We start from the raw sequence: 23,446 nt of genomic DNA, 5'->3' as shown, positions 1-23,446 counted from the left end.
TTCCTCTCCCTACAATAGAAGTTCCTCTCAGTTACTGAGCATTGTACTCAAAATGCACCTTCTACAGTGCATGAAATCCCCACCCCTGCTTAGAGAGGGGAACTGAAATCAAGAAGACCAAAATCCCATGTCTCTCTACCCTGCTCAAGCACCATGTTCTTAAACAAACTGGAGATTGGCAGAGTTTGACCCTACAGCACTGTCCTGGTTTGATCCCCACCACTGTACACCCCAGACAAAAACAAACACTCCTCATTCTTTCTGGTTCAATGTACTAGATTCAAGTCACCTCAATCCCGGAGAATAATCGAGCATTTCATGTTTGCTGATAAAATTCACACAGCCAAGTTAATATGAAGTACTTCCCTCACTGTTTGGAAAACAGGCACTGCCTTACCTGACTTCTCTGAAATAAAGTTCATTTGAAACACCACTATTTTCCTACAGAAACACAGATTCCAAAGTACTAACCAACTCGTGCTGAATAGCCTGAAGAATGGATGATTATTATTAAACACAGTTCTGAAGAGCTTGTCTCCTCATTGTGTCTGCAGACAAGATATGCTGTTTAAAGATGAACAATGGAAATGAAAAGGGAATCCATGGCACTCAGTGGGAGGCAAGAGCCAAGCTAGAGCCTATGATGGAAGTGGTTTTGTGACTGTAGCGTTTGTTGCTGCAAACAATATAAGAATTCAGCACTCATTTGAAGTGTATCCTTTAGAGTTCCAGCTGTGATGATGCACAGATGGGGGAAAAAAGAATCTTAAAGTATGGGATGTATCAGTTCCTCCACTTTAAATGGGAATACAGCCCGGATAGAGAGGGAGAAAATATGGATATCAGGGTATGTAAAATCTGAAAGCATGATTGCTGTAGTAAAGGTGCACATGTGATGATCTTGAGACCTGGATGGTCCAAGACAGTTTAAACAGTTCCTGCTTTTTTTATCCATCTAGTCTGAGAGGAATGTGGACAAAATGCAAAGGTGTGTGGAAAATGTTTTCCTCCAGGTGAAGTCCTCAGATTTCTCCTGAGTGAGGAACACAAGGATTTTCTTCTGACACAGGGACCCCTTGCACACTGGTTTCCCTCACCTCTAAGCAATTTGTGGTTTTGTGTTCTTTTCCTTTTCACGTAAGTTTTCTGAAAGTACTAAGGCAACAGACATCCTGCACCACAAACATGTGGTGACTGTGACTGCCTTGGGAGGAGAAATAGAAGAGAAGGGAAGTCCAAAAGTAAAGGCAGAGAAGAAAAGGGAAAGGGACAGATGAGGAAAAAAAGGAAAAAAAAATAAAAAGTCAGTAAAGTCTGGAGTGGCAGGGAAGGAAAGAGATGAGCCTAAAGAAAGCACTTCATGGTGCAGGAACGCATGACAAGGCTAAGAGGGTCCAAAGAGACATCAATACATCCAAAAAGGGAACTTGTTTGTGGTGCAGTGATTTAAAGAATACAAGGCAAGTGTTCTGGAAAACTGCTGTTATCCACACATTCAGGAAAGGGAGAAAACAGAAGCAATGATGTTTGTAAAGACAAAAAATAATAACATGATGAAATAACATATATAAATATATATATATATTTGCTTCCTAAGGCAGTAAAGTTGCAGAACATAATGAGATCTGAAGGGAGATAAACTCAACCTTCGAGGAAGCTGGAAATGTAATCTGGCAGTTATCAAAGATATGTAGCAAATGAAGATCGGTCTACAAGGTAAACAGAAATGGTGCAGTCTTCATTTATTTCCCTTTAGAAAATTACAGGCAGATTCCAAGGCCAAACCATACCTTGACATAGCTCTCTGAGGACAACTGTAAACTGAAGGGACAACAGAAAGGTCACAGAAAAGAATTGAAAGGTTTGATGGACTTGGCCAGAAAATTTTTATCAAATTACAGGATACTGCCTCTCTCAAGATGTAAATAATAACATACTTTTATTAATACCATATAAATTCCTTCCATGCAAAAGCCTGCCACCTCTATCATTTAGTAAGTTTTCCAATGAAGAAAGACCTTCTAAACACTGTATCTGATCATTGGTAACTGAAGAAAAGCCAGAAAAAAAATGGTAAGACCAAGGATAATTACTAGGAAAGCTGGGAGTTATTTTAAATAAAGGTGATCCATATGCAACTGAAGTCCTGCTATTTTTTGTGATCAACTAACTAATAAAGTATTACTGGTTGTTCTTCATAAAACCTCAGACAAATATTCTCAAAATAGGTACCACTATGCAACCAGGCGGTTGCAGTTTTGACAGGACCTTGCTGGTTTTCTCACAAGACGTGCTATCAACTTCTCTTTGAGCTTCAAAGTCTGATGCCAGTAGAGAAGGGACAGCTACACTCAGAGAACTTTCAGTGCAAACCCATCAAAAGGCAATAAAAACAGCAATTTCAGAGACAGCCTCCCATAAGTGGTGCAGCAGCCAACCCCCACCCCACCATCTGAACACATATCCCTCGTGTCAAACAGTGCAACACTCTTTCCTGACCTTTTATTTTAATACATATGGGGGAAAGAAAAGCATTTCAAGTTCTCATAGGGAAGGCAAGATCTCCCTGAATAAAATGCCTAAGAGTGTGCTGAATATTCTTATCAGGACTTGTTAATTAATTCTCACAATACTCCTCACAAGTAGGTAGAGAAGAAAGGTTGTATCATTACAGAGCAATATTATCAGTATCTATGCAGTGATAGGCAGTAAAATGGTCTAGAATAGCTAAAATATTTCTGGTTAAGAAAATACAGATTTACTGGAAAGTGACTGCATTTTTTTCAGATAAAGACTGAGACTTTTAAACTCTGCCTGACAAGCCCAAAACTGGTAAACATCCTGAACAATCAATGCATTTACATGTACCTATCCACCTTTCTCTAACATCTGGGCTATAAGAAATTTTGACATTGCTAAAACAACAAAGGCTACCTGTGAAACAAGCCAGTGCTAGTATCACCTTGTCTTTTAGTGTTCATCTAAATCCCTCTTGATAAAAGCCCTTTTAGAGTCCTTCACAGTGACACACAGCTATTATATAAAACACAAAGAAGTTTTATGCCAAGCTGAAAACTTTGTCTAAGCCAAATCCTGTACTTTGTTGTGTGATAGGCTATAGTTTGAGGGGTTTTTTACCGATTTCAGTCATTAGGGGGTACATGAAGAAAAAGAAAAATCCTCTACTGTGCAAAGCTTTTCTTTTTTCATGAGATCTTATGGCCCTGTGCAAGCAGTGATCTCCTGTTCTTTTCAAGTGTCTTTATGGAGACTCCTGGGAAGATTTCCACTGGATAAGAAGGCTTTGAGGGGCTGTAAGTCAGACACACACTCCTGAGCCCTTCATGTCACCAGGGATCTGGGGAAGGAGAATTATCTCTCAAGACTCTTTCAAAGGGGGAAATCCACAGCACTGTCTCTAGAGCAGTTAACAGCTCCATCTCTGAGGCCTCCCATCAGAGGCAAGAATGACAGCTTCTCTATTTCCTATGCTTTAGAAGTGTTCCCTAATCAAACACACAGGGCAGGCACACAGCAATCTCCCTAGATATGCTTACCATATTTGACATCTCCTTATTTTTTTCTGAGCCTCTAGCTAATTAGTCATTTCTGAACAGAAAATTTTCAGTATCAAAAAGCTCAGGCTTGTAGAGGTAAACCCAAGCACCACAGCTATTTCTGAAGCATTTGGCTGAACAAATGAAGAGAACAAAAGTACTCTGAATGAAAATATGCCTTCTTTCTGTTACACCAAATCATCAGGAATTGTCTTTACAGGAAGTTAAGCATCACAGCAATTCTCCATGGGATTCAAGTCCTAACTGTCCTAACCACAAGGATCTCAGGAAGAAATTCCTACAACTGCTGTGTTTGGCATAAAACAAGATATATCTTAGAGGAAACTTTTACTGAAAAAAGAAAAAATACAATTTCATGAAAACAACAACTTTAAATCTTATAAGAGACAATAGAAAATAAGAACACTGACTCTATCATAACAAAGTAACAGCTGGGAATGGAGAGAAAGCCTTTCAGAAAGAAAAGGAAGAGTTCCCTAATGTGTACATAATCTTGCAGTTATTTTAGACAGACATAGATAGATATACACACATATATAGATGAATTTCACAGAAGTGGAGAAATATAGGCCAGTTGATTGGTTCACGTTTCAGCTTTTTGGACTTGTTTGCCTCAGTCTGTAGCTTCCTCACTGAAGTTAAAAGGGAATTTTGCCAACACATACAGAGTTTTCACTAAAAATTTTTGAGAGATCAATCAGTCATGAGCAATCCAAAATATTCTGCTCCCTCATTAGACAAAAGAGTCCCAAGGACAGTTTGTCAGGGTCCTTTTGTGACTGGCCCCCAGTCAGACCAGAGATCTCTGGAGGTTGACTGTCTGCAAGGCTCTGCAGCCCCTGGCTGGGTGCCCAAGCAGCAGAGCCAGTCCCACCACTCTTCTCCTGCCTCCTTGCCTTTGGAGGTGCCTTGGGAAAAGCTGGGTCTGCAGCCAGGCAGGCCTGGAGCAGGGGGACAGCACTACATGTGCCCCAATGAGCCCTGGCACCAGCTACCCCTGACTATGGGGACAGCAAAGCCCATCAAAGTTTTTAGGTAAAAGTCATTTCATTTGCTTTAAAATCTTCTAAGTTACAATAGGGCTCTGTTGTCAGATATCCAGTTACACTAAAAGAATTAACAGTTCCCTGGAAATTTAGTTCTCAAGATATAAAACAAAAGGAACTTCAGAAGTTAAAAAAAGGCAGTGGTTCTACCTACGGACACTGCCCAAACCTGATTTGGGCAGAGCAAAAATATTTTCAGATTGGTTTTCAGAGCAAAAATATTCCTTATCACAAGAAGGATCTGCACTGACAGCAAGGGCTTCCTTAGATTTTACTTGGAAGAGTGAGCAGAGGTAACAGAAAACATCACTGTCACCAAAAATTACACATTCTGAGGTAGGAATAATTTTTTTAATAAGAAGTCTGTAGGAGAAAAAGTGCACTCTATTCAGCTTTCAAAGAAACAAAGATGAAATAAAGGATTTTTTCACCACTCTTTCACAAATCTCATTGAATGAATTTTTAAAAAAACCGTTGTGGGGTTAATTTTGTTTGCATTTTCTGGTTTACATTTTCTTAGAAGCATGATAAAGGAGAAAAAATTGCCTACATGCCTTTTCAAAGAACCTTTGTTATATTTTGTTGCCGAAAGTGCTCAAAACCTGACGATGAATCTCTAACCCACGATGGAATTCATTCTGTGCTACATGTAACCATTTCTGTGTATTAAGAAAGTGTAGTCTCAGAACTCCTACCTTCTGTATGATGTGTACTCCCCAGTAACAGCAGCTCTGCCATATCTCTTGCCATATCCATCCCTAGATTCGTTTTCTGAAGCTTCAGTAAATTAGTAAATGCAGTGTGGCAATTTGGAGTAAGTAGAACCTTTCTCTCATTACAGTTTAAGGATATTCTTGAGAAGGGATACCAAGCTTCATCTGCACAGCTGATGACACTAGGGCCTGGGAGACCCTTGTAGGTAATTTTCTGTTCTCATTCTATCATTGTCCCTACTTGGCTAGCTCTTGCTTACTCTTTAGTAGGAGTCAGCTACAAGCTCAGAAAAACATCTGATACCAATCATAAATCTGCAGAGTCTCCTTGAAAGAGCCAGATACTCTCAAACACAAATCTCTGAACTCCACAGTTCAGACCCTTTAAAGCCTCTTTTCAGGAATTATTTGTCAATGACTAGTAAAACAGGCAATAAATTTTTAAAGCTATGTTTTCTATAACTTTTACAGTCAGATTTAATATGTACTTCGGTTACCATAAGAACTGTTGTAACAGATGTTTTGGGTTTTAATGAAGAGAGTCAAGCAGATTTATTGCCTATTTCTTCTAGAGGTGACTGAACAATTTTCAGCAAATAACTTCCCCCAGTATAGTCTTTATTTTTGTGCCTATATTGAACAGCATATATCAGACTGCTGTTCTTTCCCTTAGAAATGAACCACTTCAAGTCTGCACAGATCAGCCAAGTCTGTTGAGACACTGTGGCTGCTGTGACCTAGCTGGAAGCAGTTCCTCCAGTGGTAGAGCCCTGGTTGTCTTTAGCCATCAGCAGCTGTGCTCACCACCACCTGTGAGACGATCACTTGTGTCTGAGCTAAAAGTTTGTAACTCTGAGAACACTTACTATTCTTTCAACTTTGTTCATAGTGCAGCTCTGCCCTTGAAATTCTTTTCCCATTGGCTGCACCTTTCAGAAACATGGAGACTCAATTCCCACACAGGCCAAGTTTGAGCAGAAGGGAATTTTGATGCCACAAGGATAAGAAGTTATTTCTGGCCAAGTCCTGCTGTTTCTTCCATGGGAAATAAATACAAAAGGACAAGGTGAAGTAGCAGTGGTGCACTCTGGTGATCAGATCCTATTGCTCCTGAGGTCAGCAGGGAGAAAATGGAAAATATGAGGGGGGTGCTCCTACTCTGGCCCCAACAACAGCTACCTTTCCCAAATCCCAGCCCTTCTCATGGGGCAGTGGCAATGCTGGCAAGCTTCACAGAGCAGCCAAATTCATCACTAGAACTAAAGCTGGTGCTACACTTACAGTCACTTGCCCCTTGCCCCAGAGCTGCTTGCTTTGCCTGTGCTTTGAGCCATCCTGCCTTTAATCCCATGCATGTGAAAGGTGTGCAGGATCTGCCTGTGGAAGGATCAAGTATCACACTTCAGAGATACCTGCAAAAGATTGCGAGTGACTGCAACAAGTATAAGCAACAAACCAGCTGATTTCTTCTGCTGTATAAGAGGCCCACTGGCTGAGGGTGAAGAGCCAAGCTAACTTGGAAGGAAAGAAGAAATGCATCCAATGAGTGTGTCAAGCTGGACTACACGTGGCATGGTGGAAGTAACCCTGGGACTCTACTTACAGGTAACCCCAGGACTGGATCAGGTTCATTTTCACAGCATTTACACTGTATTGATCACACGCCAGAACTAAATGCACATGGGCCTGAAAAGCTTTTTTATGCACAAATTCTGAGCCTGATTTTCACTATTTAAAAACAAAGAGTTGTCATGGGGTTACATGTTGTCTAGAACCCCAGTAGTAACTTGGCTGAGGATCAACCCAGGTAAAAGTTCACATGGTTACAGATGGTTATAAAAGTTGTGCTTTCAGATATCTATAAACAAAAAGAAAGCAAGTTGTGGTTCTCATACTAAGCTTCTATGAATTGAAAAAAGTTGCAAAAGCATCTAATAAATTTAATAAATTAGAGCAGTAAAACATTCTCACCTACAATGATTTCTTTGAGGGATTTATTTATATTTATGTACAAAGTTGAGCTCCTCAAAAAACTCCCAGAATTAATTCTTTATTTTTTATTTTTTTAAGTAAATGGTCAGGGGTTTTACAGAATCATCAACCAACTAGTGTTTGCTATCAATGGCAACAAATACAGTCAGCTTCAAAAGTTCACATACAAGATACAGAAGGAAGAACTTCCAAGGAATTGGCTGCAATCGGTTCAAATAAGGCAGATGGGTACGAATACACGAGCCCTGTGCTTCAGTGAGATGTGATATTAGAAGTACTCAGAAACATTGTTGTACAAGAGACATCCCATTGTAGCACTCTGCATTAACAGCAGCAAACCCTTGAGAATTTTCCTGGCCTTGTCAGCCCAGACTGCTTCAATGAATGGTATAAACAGAAGATGAAATAATCACTCGCTAGTTTACAAGCACTCAGCTACAGCCACTAAAGATTTCTAATCTCTCCTATGACAGAGGAACAGTCATGCTTGGCAAACAGGCCAATATTTGAACTTATGGCTGTCAGACATCCTGAAATCTTTTCTTCATTTTATGTCTCTGAGGCCTATACCTCCAAAGACAGAGGGTTCTCCTTCACATTCTATTTCCCTACAGGAAAGGACTGAGACTGGAAGACTCAAGGGGGTTGTTCCTCTCCTTGTCAGGACTTAGAAAATGGCTTATTATTCATGAATGCCAGTCAATTCTTCTAGTCCTTGTAGTTAGCTAGTGATAAGAGGATCCCTCAGTGCTACAAATAAAGATTTAACAGACCATTTTAAGGAAAATAAACATGAGGTCAATGACAATGAGCATACTGTCATTTTATGGTTGGAGTCAATGATCTTAAAGGTCTTTTCCAACCTAAATGATTCCACAGGTCTGTACTTATGGTCCATGCCAGGGGGGCAAAGCTGGAGAGATCATTGGAGTCACTGACTCCAGTTCTCTGAACTCACGGGAAAACACAATCAAGAAGTCAGTCACACCAGGGAGAAAAGTTTCTTCCAAAGACCACATCTTGTTTAACCCAGCTCTGGTTTAAGCAAATGCAGTTGAGTGATAACAGAATCGACCAAGAGGTACCAGATTAATACACCAAATATCTTATTGCTTCCTCTGGTGCTTTGGGTGATCAAAGGATGCCAGAGATGAGAATGCAGGGAAAGAAAACAAGGGGTGAAGTAAAAGGCTACTGTGCACCTTAAGCTGTGTTTCAAGAGGAATATCCTTCCTCAGGCCCTTCTTGGTCAGAAGGAGGCATGAACTATGTGATAACACTACATGAGCACCAGGAAGAGGAACTTCAATCCCAAAGACACAAACAGATGTCACAAACAAAGCTTTGTCTTTCTTCCTATGTTATACACATCAGAGCTTGGAAAACAAATGAGAAACCGCAGTGGGACTCCCATTTCTTTTCAACTAGGAGTTTTCACTCACCAGCAACCAAAATTAGAGTCAGACTTCTACAATTTAAAACTTAATCCAGGACCAGCATCCAGAAAACCAACTGACCTTTCTGTGTATCAAGATAACTGATAGTCTCAAAAAGTTTACTTTCTATATTAATAGTTTTATATAGAAAAGGAGATAAAATTAGTTTCCTGTAAAATCTCATCCAAAATAGAATATAATTATGAGGAGAATGGAATAATCCTTTTTTAAGCCAATATATCCATCTTGAGACAGCCATCGATATCCTTAAGAACATTTTAAGCAATTTTATCAGCATTTAGGAAGAAAAAAGAATGCCTTGAGGCCAGTCCTGTCAGCAAATATTTCCCATCTTCAACTTAAATCTCAATATTATTCTAGATGAATGCATCGTGGACACAATTTTTTAAAGCAGTGTGAACACTCTATTACATTGATGGCCACTCTTTCCCACAGGAACTATTATTTGCAAATAAGGATACCCTGGGGAAAAAAGACAACTGGTAATCTTTTGGAAAGAACACTTGGAAAGACACACTTCATATCAGCAACCTCTCATGAAGAAACTCACAGAACTTTGTAATATTAGATTTATGAGACCAAGATCAAACTACGTCTGCAAAGATAATGTCATATCTGTTAGTAAACTTTCTGACCAAAAGCCAAAATAATTTGACCTTTTTTTCAATAAATATAACATCACCAAAAATATTTAAATAAAATAAAAGGACTGCAAAGTTCACATATGTATAGATCTTTTTTGAGGAACAATTTCATTTTCTCTCGTGTATGTTTATTTGAGCTTTAGAAAAGCTTCTTCAGCTTGTTTGCATCTTATCAACAGAATCATATGTTTTTCTATCAATTCTCAAGCTATTTATCATTATTGTAATAACATGCTAAATCTTGAAGATACCACTCTAAATTCTTAGCTTCAAAGTGCGTTTTTCAAAGGCCCTATGGTCTATGGCTATTTCCTAGTTAATCTGATAATCTGACAAGATATTTGGAAATTACACGCTCAAGGCAACCTTGAAGAGATGGCGATGTGGCAGAACTTTCTAAATGCATATATTTATTTGTATTTCCTAAGTCTGATACACCTCACCAAGAAAGTCTCTGGGAACATGTCCATTTAAATGGCAAATCAACACAGGACTTCAATTTGCCTTAAGGCCCTTTTCAGGGACACTGGAGCCAGCAGAGCCTTTCTGACAGTCCCTGTGCTATTCTGCACTCCTCCTATTTCCTCTTCCACCTCAGAGAGAACAATTGTAGCTTATTAGTTCACCCAACTCTCCCAGAAAGTGAACTGAGCAATCCAGGCTCACTGCCTGTCCCTTGATCATCTTGAGGCTGAGTTTAACTTGAATTTAGCCAGATAAAGTGTTGTGTGCATGTATGATACATATTTTTCTCTAGGGCCTTGTACAATAGTTCTCTGGGCTCATGTGCTGCATTTTACAGTGTATGAATTTTACAGTTAACTTACACTCCATGCACAGGTTTTGTACAGAGGTAAACTACACCCCTGGGCAATTTAGCAGTGCTATTTCTGAAACAGGGGGAAAAAAAATAAACTCAGCTTTCTACCTTGTAGGTCTGTCACAAGTTACAGACTGTAAGCTTCTCTCCCCTACAAGCACAAAAGAACAGCAACATTTTAAAGTACATTTTCTATTTTTACAAATACAAGAGATCCAAAATAATTTATTTCTCTGTCAATTAGACCATGTCACAGCTTATTAATTTATTTTTCTGAGAAAATATATTTCAGAACCAACCATGACATACACCTTGCTTCAGACTGTCCTCTTACAGCATCCTTTAGGAGATGTGCCACCTCCACTGACTCAACACAACCCTCTCAAGGCAAGAGACAAGACTCCAGATTACAAATAGTCTCCCTGCAGGCCAGCAACAACAAAAAACTGATTATCAGGGTTACCAAAATCCATCTTAGAGCCCCATTGCCACCATGAGTGCAGGACAGGAACACCAGATTTTGATCCACAAACTATTTCTTGCATGTCCACCAACTGCTTTTCTGCATATTGAGTTGCCTAAAGAATAACATCTCTTTGAAGATGTTTAACACAAGGAAGAATATACAAATACCTTAAAATTATGGCAATACATAATCTGCCTTCTAGTTTATGGGCATTTTATGAAGTGGTTTTTGACCATTTTAGTCTGAATGCATTCAACTGCTAACCTTGCCAGAAAGCCCTATAGCAAATATAACTGAGGACTGTTGTAATTTATTTTTACATTCCTGATATTTTGTCATTCTTTAAGGCTACTGTGATGCCCTCAAGGAGCACCACTGGCTTCTTGTCCATGTGTGTTCTCCATTTCCTTACAATGTCAGTCATACACAGCTTTAAAGGATAAAATCTAAAATAAAATTTTTAAAAAAAAGAGAGAGAGAGAGGAAGATCACCCATCACTGAAAGCAGGATGAGAGACTTAATTCTGTAATACAAGGCCCCGTGCAGCAGGTAACACAGAGGAAGCTACATCGAAGTTAAAGGTTTCCCCTGGTGGTCAGTATAAGGCAGTAAAGTCTCACAGAGACACTTCATTTCTGTAATGCAGTGTCACTTCTTTTAACGTAAATGAAAAAGACAAAACCTTAGTTGTGTCATGTAGATACAGTAATTTACAAACCTTAGAATATACTCTGAAAAAACAGCTGTGTACTGCTGCCAACAGATGTTGTCATCACGATGATTAAAATGCAGTGGAAATAGAATAATCCAGCAAATCACAAAAAGCCTGTTCATAAAATCTATTGCATTGAGCAGTGGCAGGGAAGAGGGAAGTGTGGGGGGAACACCATGCTGCCCAACAAGAGAAAACAAGTAAAAAAGACATCAGAATTTGGAGAAATAATTTACATTTACAAACCTCACCAGAAAGCAGAATGATGGACCTGCTGCCCATACAAAATGGGGCATGGTTAGAAGAGATGAGGTGGCTCTGAAAAGTAGAACCACAGGCAGTGGTCTGTGTCTCCCCAGCTATATGCCTTTGAGAAACTGGAGTTTTGGTTAAGAACCCCAAGCATAAAGATGCCAGCTACAGCTGTACAATCCCTGACTTGGCAATAAGACACAAAGAACAAACCAAAAGGATAACAGAAGGAAACCCTTCCTGAGAAAAGTATTAGATTACTGCAAAATTAGTCTAACAAAAGACAGTAAAATGCCTTTTAAGAACTAGGATTGCAGATTTGATTCTGGAAGAATCAGGTATCAGTAGTCATTGCATTGCCCAGATGACTCTGAGTTTTACCTGACATCACATTATATTCTTAAGTAAAGTGTAAAAGCAAAGAGAACCCAGCATGGTCACAAAACTGTAAACTGCCCTCTACACATGACAAGGCATTAGGCCTTTAGAAACCAATTTGTGAACCAAGCTTTCCACACCCTGCCTGCCACAGGCAGAGAAGGGAGAGGGAGATTCCTCCAGCCACCACTTTAAGGAGGCTGTCTCTAATCATGCTTGAACCCACTTTAAGGAAGCTGTCTCTAATCATGCTTGACAACAGCACCTCTGCTTCCCTGTGCTGCTGACTTGTGAGCACCCATCCAGAGGCAAGGGAAGAGTCCAGTGGCTGTCAAAGCACTCTAACACATTTAACAGGTGCACTAAGTCATGGCTGAGGATACTGCTTGTCTAGAAGCCTTGCTTCAAGACCTTCCTTCCAAATGTTCTAAGAGTTACCACACACAGTCCACTAGCTCCCTTAAAATTTGTTGGGGGCCTTTTAAAGAAAAAAAAACAACAACCTAGGTAGTGCTGAAACGTGAAATCACTTTTTATGTGGACTATACAACACTTTAACCCAGACATAGGCACTCTCATTTCAAGCTGTCCTGGGCAAGTGGCTTTCTGCAAGCTGAGATTTAGTCAACTTTGACTTCTGGTGGACTATATCTTTCCCAATCTTGTCCTCTGAGCACACTTTGGAAATTCTTTTTCTTTTCTTGGAAAGTGAAATACCTGCCATGGGCTGATTACTTGCAAAATGATTCCTTGGTTAATGCTGTGGCACCCCTGCCCTACTCCAGCCTCTTTAAAAATCCAGACCCATACTGTGCAAGCATCTTGCTCAGACCAGAGGAAGAGCAAGTTTTTTCTGTCTCTGTGGGTAACTAAATCCTACCCATGTCAGAAACAGTGTTACTTTCACAGTAACTGAAGAACTTCAGGACAAAAGCAAGCTAAAAGCAAATAAAAGAAAAAAAAAGTTTCAGTAAAAATAAAGCATTGGGTTGCTCCCTTTTATTTTTTGTGCACTTCAACACCCTAGCCCTTTCTGGTTTGACCCTTGCAGACAACACATCCTATGTTCCTTTTCTCTTAGCCTCCTAGCCTCTCATGGAATGGTTTGGAATGGTCCTCATTCCAAAAATACTCTCAACTAGGATAACAAATGGGCGAATCATCAATCCTTTCTATCAAAATGCAGCTAATATTTCACACAAGGCAATGTTCAATTTATACCTTAGCATTCTAAACCATTTTTTAAATAAATGTAAAGATTAAGTCAAAGGTTTGCAAACACTAAAAAACACTGAGAAGCTCTCCCTCCATAAGTCAATTCCTCCTTCCACCATCACAAGTTTTACCTTTATCCAGGAGCAGAGAGGTTAAGAAGACAAAGGGTTGTGGAAGTGCTCTAGATTGTTACACAGTTTTTCTATTGAAAATATTATCAAGCAACAAATAATTGATGTTTCCTAAACATCTAGTAATAGTATAAAGTAGAGTTATTTACCCACTGACAAAGACAATTCTCATTAACTTCACAAGCATTCACTTTTATGGAAAATCCTTTTATTCAATTTCTAAATAAGAACAAACCAGATTGTCAATGAGATTTTGAGGATATGGAAAGCATTCCATCAGCAGTGCTACTAGTTAAAATCTCTAAGACTCAGATAAGTAAGTTAAAAAGCAGAGGATTAAATGAGTGGACTGAGAAACAGGATATTTAATGAAAGCTTGGGCCCACTGGGAGTTTTTTGGTTTGAGACTGGCGTATTTATAAGAAAAAAATTAATTTCTTAGATATTATTTCTCTTGAATATGGGGGAGGAAGAGGAGGGAATCGTTTTCTTACTGTCCTTTTACTCTCTCTATGAAAGGTTGCTAAGGGAATAGTTCTCAGTGAGGTCAAGCAGTAGAAACCCTGCTGTGTGTTTTAATGCAGCCAAACAGCACTTGAAATTAATGCCTCTTGGTTCTTTCTACCTTTGAGGACTGGCTGGTAGTGCTTTCCAGTATTCTTACTGCAAAACTAAATATGTGAAAGGCCAAAGGAGAAACACAGACAGGCACCAAGATGTCACAACAGGGTCAAAGGACTGGAATTTCACAAAGGCAGTGCTAGCACAGACAGCTGCTTCCTGATCACACAAACCTTTGGGGCTGTAAAAAGCACCCCAAACCCACAGACCTGAACACTCTTTCAAACACAGCAATCAGGTCTCCAAATTATAATTAAATGCAAGCTATTAGGAAAAACATAAAAGAAATCCTTTCAACATAGTTCTCATTTCAGATATTTATTGCCTGAAAGTTATGTAAATGAAAGAAAACTTGGCATATTAGCATATCGTTATTATCTGCCTTTGAAATGATTACAGATCTACATAAGATATAAAATGAGGTTCTCAAAATGTTGCATGCTATTTAATGGTCTCACTTCAATTTTCTCATCAGTAAGAATCCTGATAACAAAAGAGCTACACTAAGGATCAGCCTCAGCTGCTCCCGTTCCTCAGTGAAGAGAGAAGAGGAAAGGATTCTCAGGATGACACCCAGGATTTCAGCCTCAGAGCTGACACATTTTTGTGTCAGGTAATCTGATGTACACTGCATAACTCATGTGTGCCCCGTACATGAAATGTTCATTTCTCAGTCTGAAATCTGGCCACCTTCAACAGGTGTCCAAATGGAAAGCACCACACAGTATTTCCATATGTAAAAAACTCACTGCAAGTACTATTACATAAAAAAAGGTGAAATTTAACATGCAAACCATTTTTCAAATGAACTTGGGAAAAAGAAAGTATATAACAACTCAAATAACTGAAAATTATGGAAAAACCTCTTGCCAGAAAAGCAAGACCTGAGGGGGTTATTTCTAACAGGGCACTGTCAGATAAACGCAGATATTTTCCAGTTTAAAAAAAAAAAGGTTTAATTTCCTATAATTACAAGGCTCCCACAGCATCATGATTCCAACAACATAATCTAAGTAATTTTTTTCCTGAGGGGTAAATTGAAAAAAACACCTCTAAGCATGAGATGACAGAGACAAAGACACAGCAGGAATTCCCCTCAGAGGAAATTCATTATGAATAAAAAGTATAAGAAACATTTTGATCTTTGCCTAAAAAATGAGTTTGACTGTGGTTGCTCTGAAATGATGAAAAGTTAAATCCAAAGTAACTGTTTCAGCCACAGTCTTAGCGTGCTGTAGTCTTACAGTCAGGCACTATTACAGTTGTATAACTGAGCTTTGAGTCTTTGTTTTGTTTTCCTTCCAGTAAACAACTATGGTAACTATGAACAGTTTAATAAACATGATAATATCCCCTCTGTTCAAGGAAAGTGTAGCTTTAACTCCTTTCACTGCATGGCTCAAGCTTAGCATGATAAATCACATCAAAATATTAAATTCATCTCATTCGGCAAGTGTGAAGATGCAATTTAAAATGTAATTCTTAGATAGTCAATCCCCTAATCATCTGTAGGCTTGAAGATTCTGAACAGAGAAAGGCTCAAGGCATATTCCCTGCTGGACACACTACAGTAAGTCTAGCAATTAAGTCATTTGTATGGAGTATATGGGCCAGCATGTGTATGCATATATACAGATTGTATTTCACAGCTCAGGAGCCTTGTCTTGGGCCATCATCTTAACCAGATCAGGCTGAGGCGGTTTTGTATACTCATTTCACATTTACAGATCCTCCTCCACATTAATGACTGAGAACAGCTGCCACAGACAAACAAACACTCAGAAATTTTTTTTTTCTTTAGAAAATAAATTAATAAATAATTAAGAGAACTATAAAGAAAATCTTTAACCCCAAAACACGTTCGCTAAGGTTTTTATGAACAACATTTCTTTCTGAACTTTTGGGATAATTTCCAGCATACTAGTTAATGATGTAGCATATTGTCCATAATGAAATCCCAGAATAAAAAAAAAAAAACAACTGCAGCTCCTTGGTAAATGAGCAGGATCAGCAGCAGGATCAGTGGGAAAGTCCATTAGGTACTAAAAAAGAACTGTAGCCCAACCTGCAGCTTCTCTTTTTTATGAGACCCTTAAAACAGATGGGTGACCCACAACCAACATGGAAATAAAGGTATTAGCAAGTCTGCAAACAGAAAAGAGAGAAGAATTGAGTTTAACCTGTGATGCAGATGAAGTGAAAAAAAAAAAAACTCTTTCAGACTAAAAGTCTTTTAACTGCAAAGCATGAAAACAACAAGGGATACCCTGATACCCCACAGCAAGCAGTGCTGAGATACCTCCCATGGCCACTTCACCACCAGCATCCCCCAGGCTGAGAAAGGACTCTATGCCCTGATCAGGTCCCATCCACACTGGTGGTGTTTCCACAAAAAAGACTCTCACTACCTTGGGATGCTGAGCTGTGACCCCACAGCACCACATCCTCCTCCCCTCACTGCTGCACCCAGCTGTGTCTCACACTGAGTGTGACACTGAGCTCTGGAAAGCTCAGCCCCAGCCTGAAATGATTGGAGCCTCCATAAAGGCAGGGCACGTGGCTGGGGTGGAACTAACCCTGGCACAGCCTGTAAAACACCCAAGCTGTACCAGGGATTTGTCTGCTGGGAACTCCTCCCAAAAGAACCAAGTATTTTGCACCTGCAGTTAATCTGTGACCAGAACCTGAAGAGCTGTTGGCTACAAAGTAACATCTTTGGATGTTTGCCCCATAGTCTGTAGCCTGCCTTCATCCTCAGCACCCACAGACTCCATAGGCTATCACTCCTTTTCTTCCTACTGCAGGTCTTTGCTTTCAGCATAATAAAACTACAAGAATGGGAAGAGACAGGCATTTTAATTTGCTGTTTTCTTTAGCTCAGGAAAACACTTGGGTTTATAATACAATGAAACATGCAACTATAGAGCCTAAAAACACAAGCACAATGAGGTGACAGTGTCACAGATGTCTTCACTGTGGCAGTCCTTGACAAGTCGTTGTCTGATCTCAGAGGGCACAAGGAGGTAAAACTGTTAAGCCCATTCACCCCACTGAGAAACAGCTTTTCAATGCAGCAAACTAGTAGAAAAAAATGTGTAGTTGCACGGCAAGGCCTCTCTGACCATGGGAAGGAGCCCCCAACTACACTCTTTCTGGTTGGTTTTTAAAAAGTGTTGAAAGCTGGGATTGAATTTAGGAAAAGAAAGTATGTAATAATATGTGCTTTTCCAGAGAGTTCAAATTGCGAACTTCCAAACAGGACCTCGCACCCTGATGAAAACAGTGTGAAACTTGTGCTCCAGCAAACCATGGAAGAAGAGCAGATAAAGGGAGTTACCTGACAGTGAAAGGCTCAAGAGAAAACATTGGAGAAAAACTGACAGTACATAAGTATAAACCAATCCTTTGCAATTCTGGCAAAGATGAGATTTTATATTTTTTTTATGTTTTACATTAAAAATCTAGGTACAGTCTGTGATTTGTACCTGGAACCAAGTTTCCCAATCCAGTGCAGTCAAATCAATAAAGATTTGTTTGTTGAAAAAAAAAAAAAAAAAAAAAAAAAAACCAACATTAATTTGTAAATGTAAATGTAATGTTTCACAAATAAATGTAAATAGCAATAGAGCTGCTGAATCCCATTCTCCAGGTCTGTATTTCATCTCAGTTATCTACATATTGATCAATTTATACCCCGTGAAAAAAAAACCAAAACTATTTGAAAGAAACTGTGGTACTAACATGAAATATATGTGCTAAGCAAAAATGGATTAGGAACCATGTGCTGATCTCTTCTCCCTGGGATCCTGTGATAGGATGTGTTTGGATGGTTCAAAGCCGAGCCAGGAAAAGTTTAGCCTGGACATGAGGAAGCATTTCTTTACTAAGAAGGTGGTCAAACACTAGAACAGCCTTTCTGGAGAGCTGCTTGATGCCACAAGTCTGTCACTGTTGTAAGAGACATTTGGACACTGTTCTTAAAAACATGCTTGAACTTTTGGTGAGCCCTGAGTTATTCAGGCAGTTGGACTAGATGATCGTTGTACATCACTTCCAACTGGAATGGTCTATCCTGTCTATTCTATTCTATTTGTATGTATCAGCACCACGTGCTGCAGACTGTGAGAACAGATCAGATTCACCCACTGGTATACAACACAGACACCCAAAAAGTTATCAGCTCCGAGTTGCTCTGAAACCACAGCAGTGTGTATGGGGCTGACAATAAACCCATTTATGGAACATCATTCCTGATCTCAAATCACATTCTGGTTTTCCAAATGTGTTCTGGTTTGCAGAACTGACAGCATTTTAACATCAACAAGCACACATACAAGGCTGCCCAAATTAGAAACAATTCATTTGAAATTGCTATGCAGAGAGAACAGCAAGTTTCAGCTCCATAGATATGTAAGCACCATCCGCTGAGAAACAGGGTTTGAAAGTTTTGCAGTTTCTGAATAACAGTCTCCTCTGTATCCACTCTCCTAAGGGCACTACAAATGTTAAGTATTAGCTTTCTTATGCCCCAGTTTTGACCTACAGCTAATTATGCCCCCTTCAAAAGCAACATGTTAAAAACTCACACGTTAATTCTGTTTGGTTTTTTTAGTTTAAACATGTCATCATGTTTTCAAGCCCATCTGGAAACCTGTTTGCCACCCATATGTCATACACACAGTCCCTTTTCAACGCCAATGGCAGGCTCAAAAATCCCAATCTGAACCGAAAGCTTCAAAGTTTCTCACAGCTTTGAGATTATTTGAATCCTTGAATCACAAAAAGGTTACCACAGTAGTAGCTTCAATACACACCACACACACACAAGCACTTCTGACCTCACATTGCAATCACTTAACTCAAACTGAGCACACAGCTCTTGTGGAAGCAAGGATACAGTTTAACTTCATGTTTGTGATTTGAGCTCATTTCTCTAAATCTTATGAGAAGAACAATGATTCCCCACGTGTATTTCCTCCCATGACAGTCAGTGAGAAAACAATTTTTCCCTCAAGTAATTGCCACATACATAAAAGCAATATTCTACAAAATGCAATGATTGCTTGCAAGGGCAGACAACAAAGTCCTATTTTATGCATACACCAGGGTCTGTTTATTCTTTACTGTTACATCCCTTGCCACTGGATTTCCTTCCACCCATTTGCCACACTTTGTTATAGAATGACTTTGATGGGGCCAAAATAATCTCATTATTTATCAGCACAACAGGATCTTGTTTATGCAATATATATTAAAATGAAAAACAAAGAATGAAACACAATTTACACCTTTTGTTAATTACTGTTCACTGGCACCTGGCTACCATTAACATGAGGATCCACCAAGACTTTGAAGAAAAAGCATCTGAATTTCATTTACCTAATTCAGTCATCAGAGATTATCACAACAGTGCCCTTCTCTCCCCAAAGTGAAGTTCCTACAGTTTTTTTATGAGGTTTGTTGTTGGTTTTGTTTGGGTTTTTTTTAAATCTTGCAACACTTCTCAGCACTATCCAGCACTGAAAACTACTCTCTATACAAAGCAAGGTGTCTTCTGTTTGATCCTTAGTTCTGTGAATGCACTGCTTCTGCTGAGAAAACCCTGCAGGTGCTACCCTTCCATGTTTCCCACCCATGCAGACCTTCTCCAACTGCACAATAAATGCCAGGTCAAATACATGTTACTCCATCAGTATTTAAAGTTTCATTATTGTGTAATAGACCTTGTTACATGGAGTGGTGACTCTCCATCATTTTACCAGCACAAAATCTTTGAAATAAAGGCCCTTGCTTGCAGCACTCTTTTAAAAAGACTTAAGAAATAATTTACGATGTTGTCTTAAAAGATTGTGCAAAAGACAACTCAAATATAAGCAATATTTGTGATTGGTTTGTTCATGTGAACTATTCTGGTAGTAGTATCACAATGGTCTATTTTTATTCCAAATTGGTTTTTACTATGAAAAGTTCCACCCCTATGAAACTAAGGCTTGCAACATTGATTTCCATGGTGCTGCCTGGGAAGACGCTGCAGAAGAATAATGTGGATGTCAGGGCATTTTACGTAGCAGCAGCAAGATTGTGTGAGCAGTCTGGGCGGTGGATTTGCTCCAGGTTATTTTGACTACTACATGCAACATTTTACCAAACTGAGCAGGACATCTGCAGGGTGAGATACAGCGAGATTTGGAATAGTGAGAACAGCACCAAGTAACACTGGGCAATGCGACACAGCTCAGTAAGAACAGACCAGCAACTTGGACATGCCGTGGATCATTCTGTCAGCATGGTGTATAATGATTTCAAAAGTAGGAAATTAAACGTAAATTAAAGAAAACAAAGACCTAAGCCAATAAAGCAAGCCAGGAAATTGAGCAAAGTCTGACACTCTTTGCTTAGCTCTCCCATTGTGGCAAGCTTTGGCTTGCAGATAGGATCATTTCATAGTCCTCCCAAAAGAAGACACCTTGATGTGCCTTAATGAAGTAGTGATGGAGAACAAGTTTTTTTTTGGAATTGCAAACCTTCGTCAACCACATCCTTAATTGTCCAACCATTGTATCAGTTCATCAGTGAGCATTTCTAGCTGCAATGAGCATGTGAGTCCTGAAAGAACATCTTGGGAGGGACAGTAGAAAACATCTTCATTTACATACATTGAGGTAGCACAAAGATTCTATACCAAAAAGCTTGAAAATCTGACCAGATTCTTTTCTGTGGATGCCGCACAGAATTTCAACAGGGAAAATTTATTTTCAAGATAGGCTTCAAAAACGCAGTACTACCAGTCTTCAAGTTTAGCAAACAACTAAATAAATAAAAAAAAAAAAAGCAAACAAAAAAAAACCCTAGATCAAGAAGAATCCTCCAGTGGGTCATGCTTTTCTGCTTTCAACAAAACTGAGCAGAGACCCCATCCACCAGACTGTCAGCTCAGATCCTTGGGCATTCAAAATTGTTTCATAAAGTTTAACTTCTGAGAAGAGACATTGTTGAAAGCAATTGTTCAGCCAGCCAACTACTGTCACTTCCATGAATATGAATAAGCTCCAATATAGGACACTGAGCTTTTAGCAAATGTAAGAAGATCCAGTTGTTCAGTTATTCTTTGCCAGTAAATCAACCCGCCATTATTTCGAGACTTTTATTTTCCTCTGATGTCTGAATACGTGGGTGGAGTTTTGTTTTGAAGTCCCCTTCTTCCCATTTCATAAAGATTATTTTTATACCACCTTGATAAGCTTTCAGAGCAGCAGGAGGAATCCTACTGTCAATGGGATGAGGCCCTTGAAAAGATATCTACTGCTATTTCTCCTGAATGTGCATGATATTAACTAGCTCTTACTCTCAGGAAAAGAGATAGCTAAAGAAATTGTTCAGAGTTCATGAAAATTAACATTTGATGTAATTTTGTAGCCATAATTTGCATGTACACAACTTAGACATAAATACATATGGATTAATGCAAATTTTCATACCGGGAAAGATTCACTGTGCTCTGTAAAACTAAGGGTAAGGCTGGTGATGAATCATTTTTTTTAAATATTCTAGTCTGGATATATAAATAGCACTCTGTTTCTAGAATAATTACTACTGAAAAACGCAGCTTCTGAAATAACCTAGGCCATAATTAACCTTCGCTTCATTAAATCACAAATAATATCTTTTTAAAGTCTTATTTGTAAAGGCAAGCTGATTAATTTAAACGTTTCCCTTTTGCAAAAGATCTAATTGAAATTATTTACCCACATAGGGACTTGTCAGAACTCGTATGCTCTGGGCAGGTTTCCAGCCGGCTCCCTTGCCCCTTCCCCAGCTCCCCGGGATGGAGCTCCGCGCTGCCCCCGTCTCTGCCTCCCCTCGGGGGAGCAGGGGCGGGTGCTCGGAGAGAGACGCCCGCCACCATCGGCGGCCGCAAGCATCCCCGGCCCGGGCCCCTCGGTGCCGCACGACCCCCTCCCGTCCGGCGGGCCCCGCTCGCCTGCCCTGTCCCGCCGCGTCCCTGCGGGGGGATCGGGGCGGCGGTGGGGGCCAGGGCCGGCCTTCCCTGCGCAGCGGCGGAGAGAGGGGGTGTTTGCGGATCCCGGAGCGATGCGGAGCCCCCCATGCCCTGCCTGCCCTGCCCTCTCTTCCAGCCCGGGCTGCCCTCGCCGCACGGCCGGGCTGAAGCCGGGCTGGACTCGGCGCCGCCGCCACCGCACCGCGCCGTCCCTCCCCTTTCCTTGTAAGACAGCGCGCGACCCCCGAACGAAGGAAAGTTTCAGCCGAGCGCCAGGACAGGTCTGGGCTGTCCCCGGCGCTGACGCCCCCTCCGCGCCGCCGGGACGAGACAGTCCCCTCCAGCCCCATCCCGCTCCCGCACCCAGCCCCGTGGGTGCCGCCCGGGGCGCTCACCTTCCTGCACCGCATGGAAGGGGTTGTTGGCCTCTATGAGCTTGATGGAGTAAGTGATTTTCTCGCTCTGGAGGATGTCGTCATTGAGGTTCAGATCCGACACCGCCTGCTTGAACACCTCGTCGTCCTTGGCAGCATTGCCCTCGAAAATGGCACCTGAGGGGAGGAAGGCGGCAGAGGGTGAGGAGGGTTCGGCCCCGCTCATCACCAGCTCGGCCCGCCCGCCAACCCAGAGCCCCCGCTGCCCTCCGGGCCGGCTCGCACGGCGCCAGGCAGGGCATTCCCGGGGCATCGGGGCCGGGACACACGAGGGGGCGGCCGGGCACGGGGAGGCTCAGCGTTCCTCCGGGCCACTTCTGCTCCACTGGCATTTACGGAGCCCTGAACGGCAGCCACGCCGGCGTGAGGGACTCGCTTCGCCAGTGATGAGAAAGGGAGCAGGCTTGGGAACTCCACCAACTTTTTGCTCGCTCTGCTTCGCCGCTCCTGGGATGCCGCCTTTCAGGCCGCAGTTTTATTGAAGCTTACAAGCACGCACAAACGTCAAGTCAGGATTTGCGTCCAGCAACCTGAAAGCTGTAATTTTACTGTCCTGTTTATGCAGTTAACGTGAAAACATCTGGCGATGTGTGTTACATAAAATCCCTCTCTACGGAGCGTGTGTGTGCCCACGCCAGGCTTACTGCCCTGCTGTACGCGGCCGTGGGAGATCTTTAGAGCTGGCAACAAAACAAGCAAAAAAAACGTTATTCCCCAGCCTGGAAAAGTCCTGCTGATTCACACCGTGCGTGCCTGGGCACTGCCCGTGTGAAATCAGAGCCGTGCACACAGCAGCTCCTCGCTCCTGCCCACCGGACCGCTATTTCTGCCGGCACTTAGCAAACACTACTCGGGCCGAAGTTCGTGCGGGGAGAAGCCGAGGTGACACCGTCCACGCGCAAGAGAAGTGGGGCGGAGGGGAAGACCCGCGGAGGTTGTTTCGCCCACCCCTCTGCCCCCGGCCAGGGCACTTCTCCAAGGCCGCCT

The 23,446-nt window shown here is 41.1% G+C and overlaps 1 protein-coding gene across 1 annotated transcript in view; it reads right to left on the bottom strand.

Annotated features, from left to right (window-relative positions):
• The window catches only part of GRID1 (glutamate ionotropic receptor delta type subunit 1), a 506,785-nt gene extending 484,073 nt beyond the window's left edge, over positions 1-22,712 (bottom strand). Inside the window, exon 1 of the mRNA XM_029963176.1 lies at positions 22,421-22,712. Coding sequence (XP_029819036.1) covers positions 22,421-22,712 — 292 coding nt within the window. The remainder of the gene's footprint in view (positions 1-22,420) is intronic.
• Positions 22,713-23,446: the final 734 nt, after the last annotated feature.

Source organism: Manacus vitellinus, unplaced genomic scaffold (assembly GCF_001715985.3).
Source record: "Manacus vitellinus isolate BGI_N305 unplaced genomic scaffold, ASM171598v3 scaffold_54_pilon, whole genome shotgun sequence".
Taxonomy (NCBI): Eukaryota; Metazoa; Chordata; class Aves; order Passeriformes; family Pipridae; genus Manacus; species Manacus vitellinus.
The sequence above is the reverse complement of the archived record's forward strand: the minus strand, read 5'-3'. Positions and strand labels throughout refer to the sequence as shown.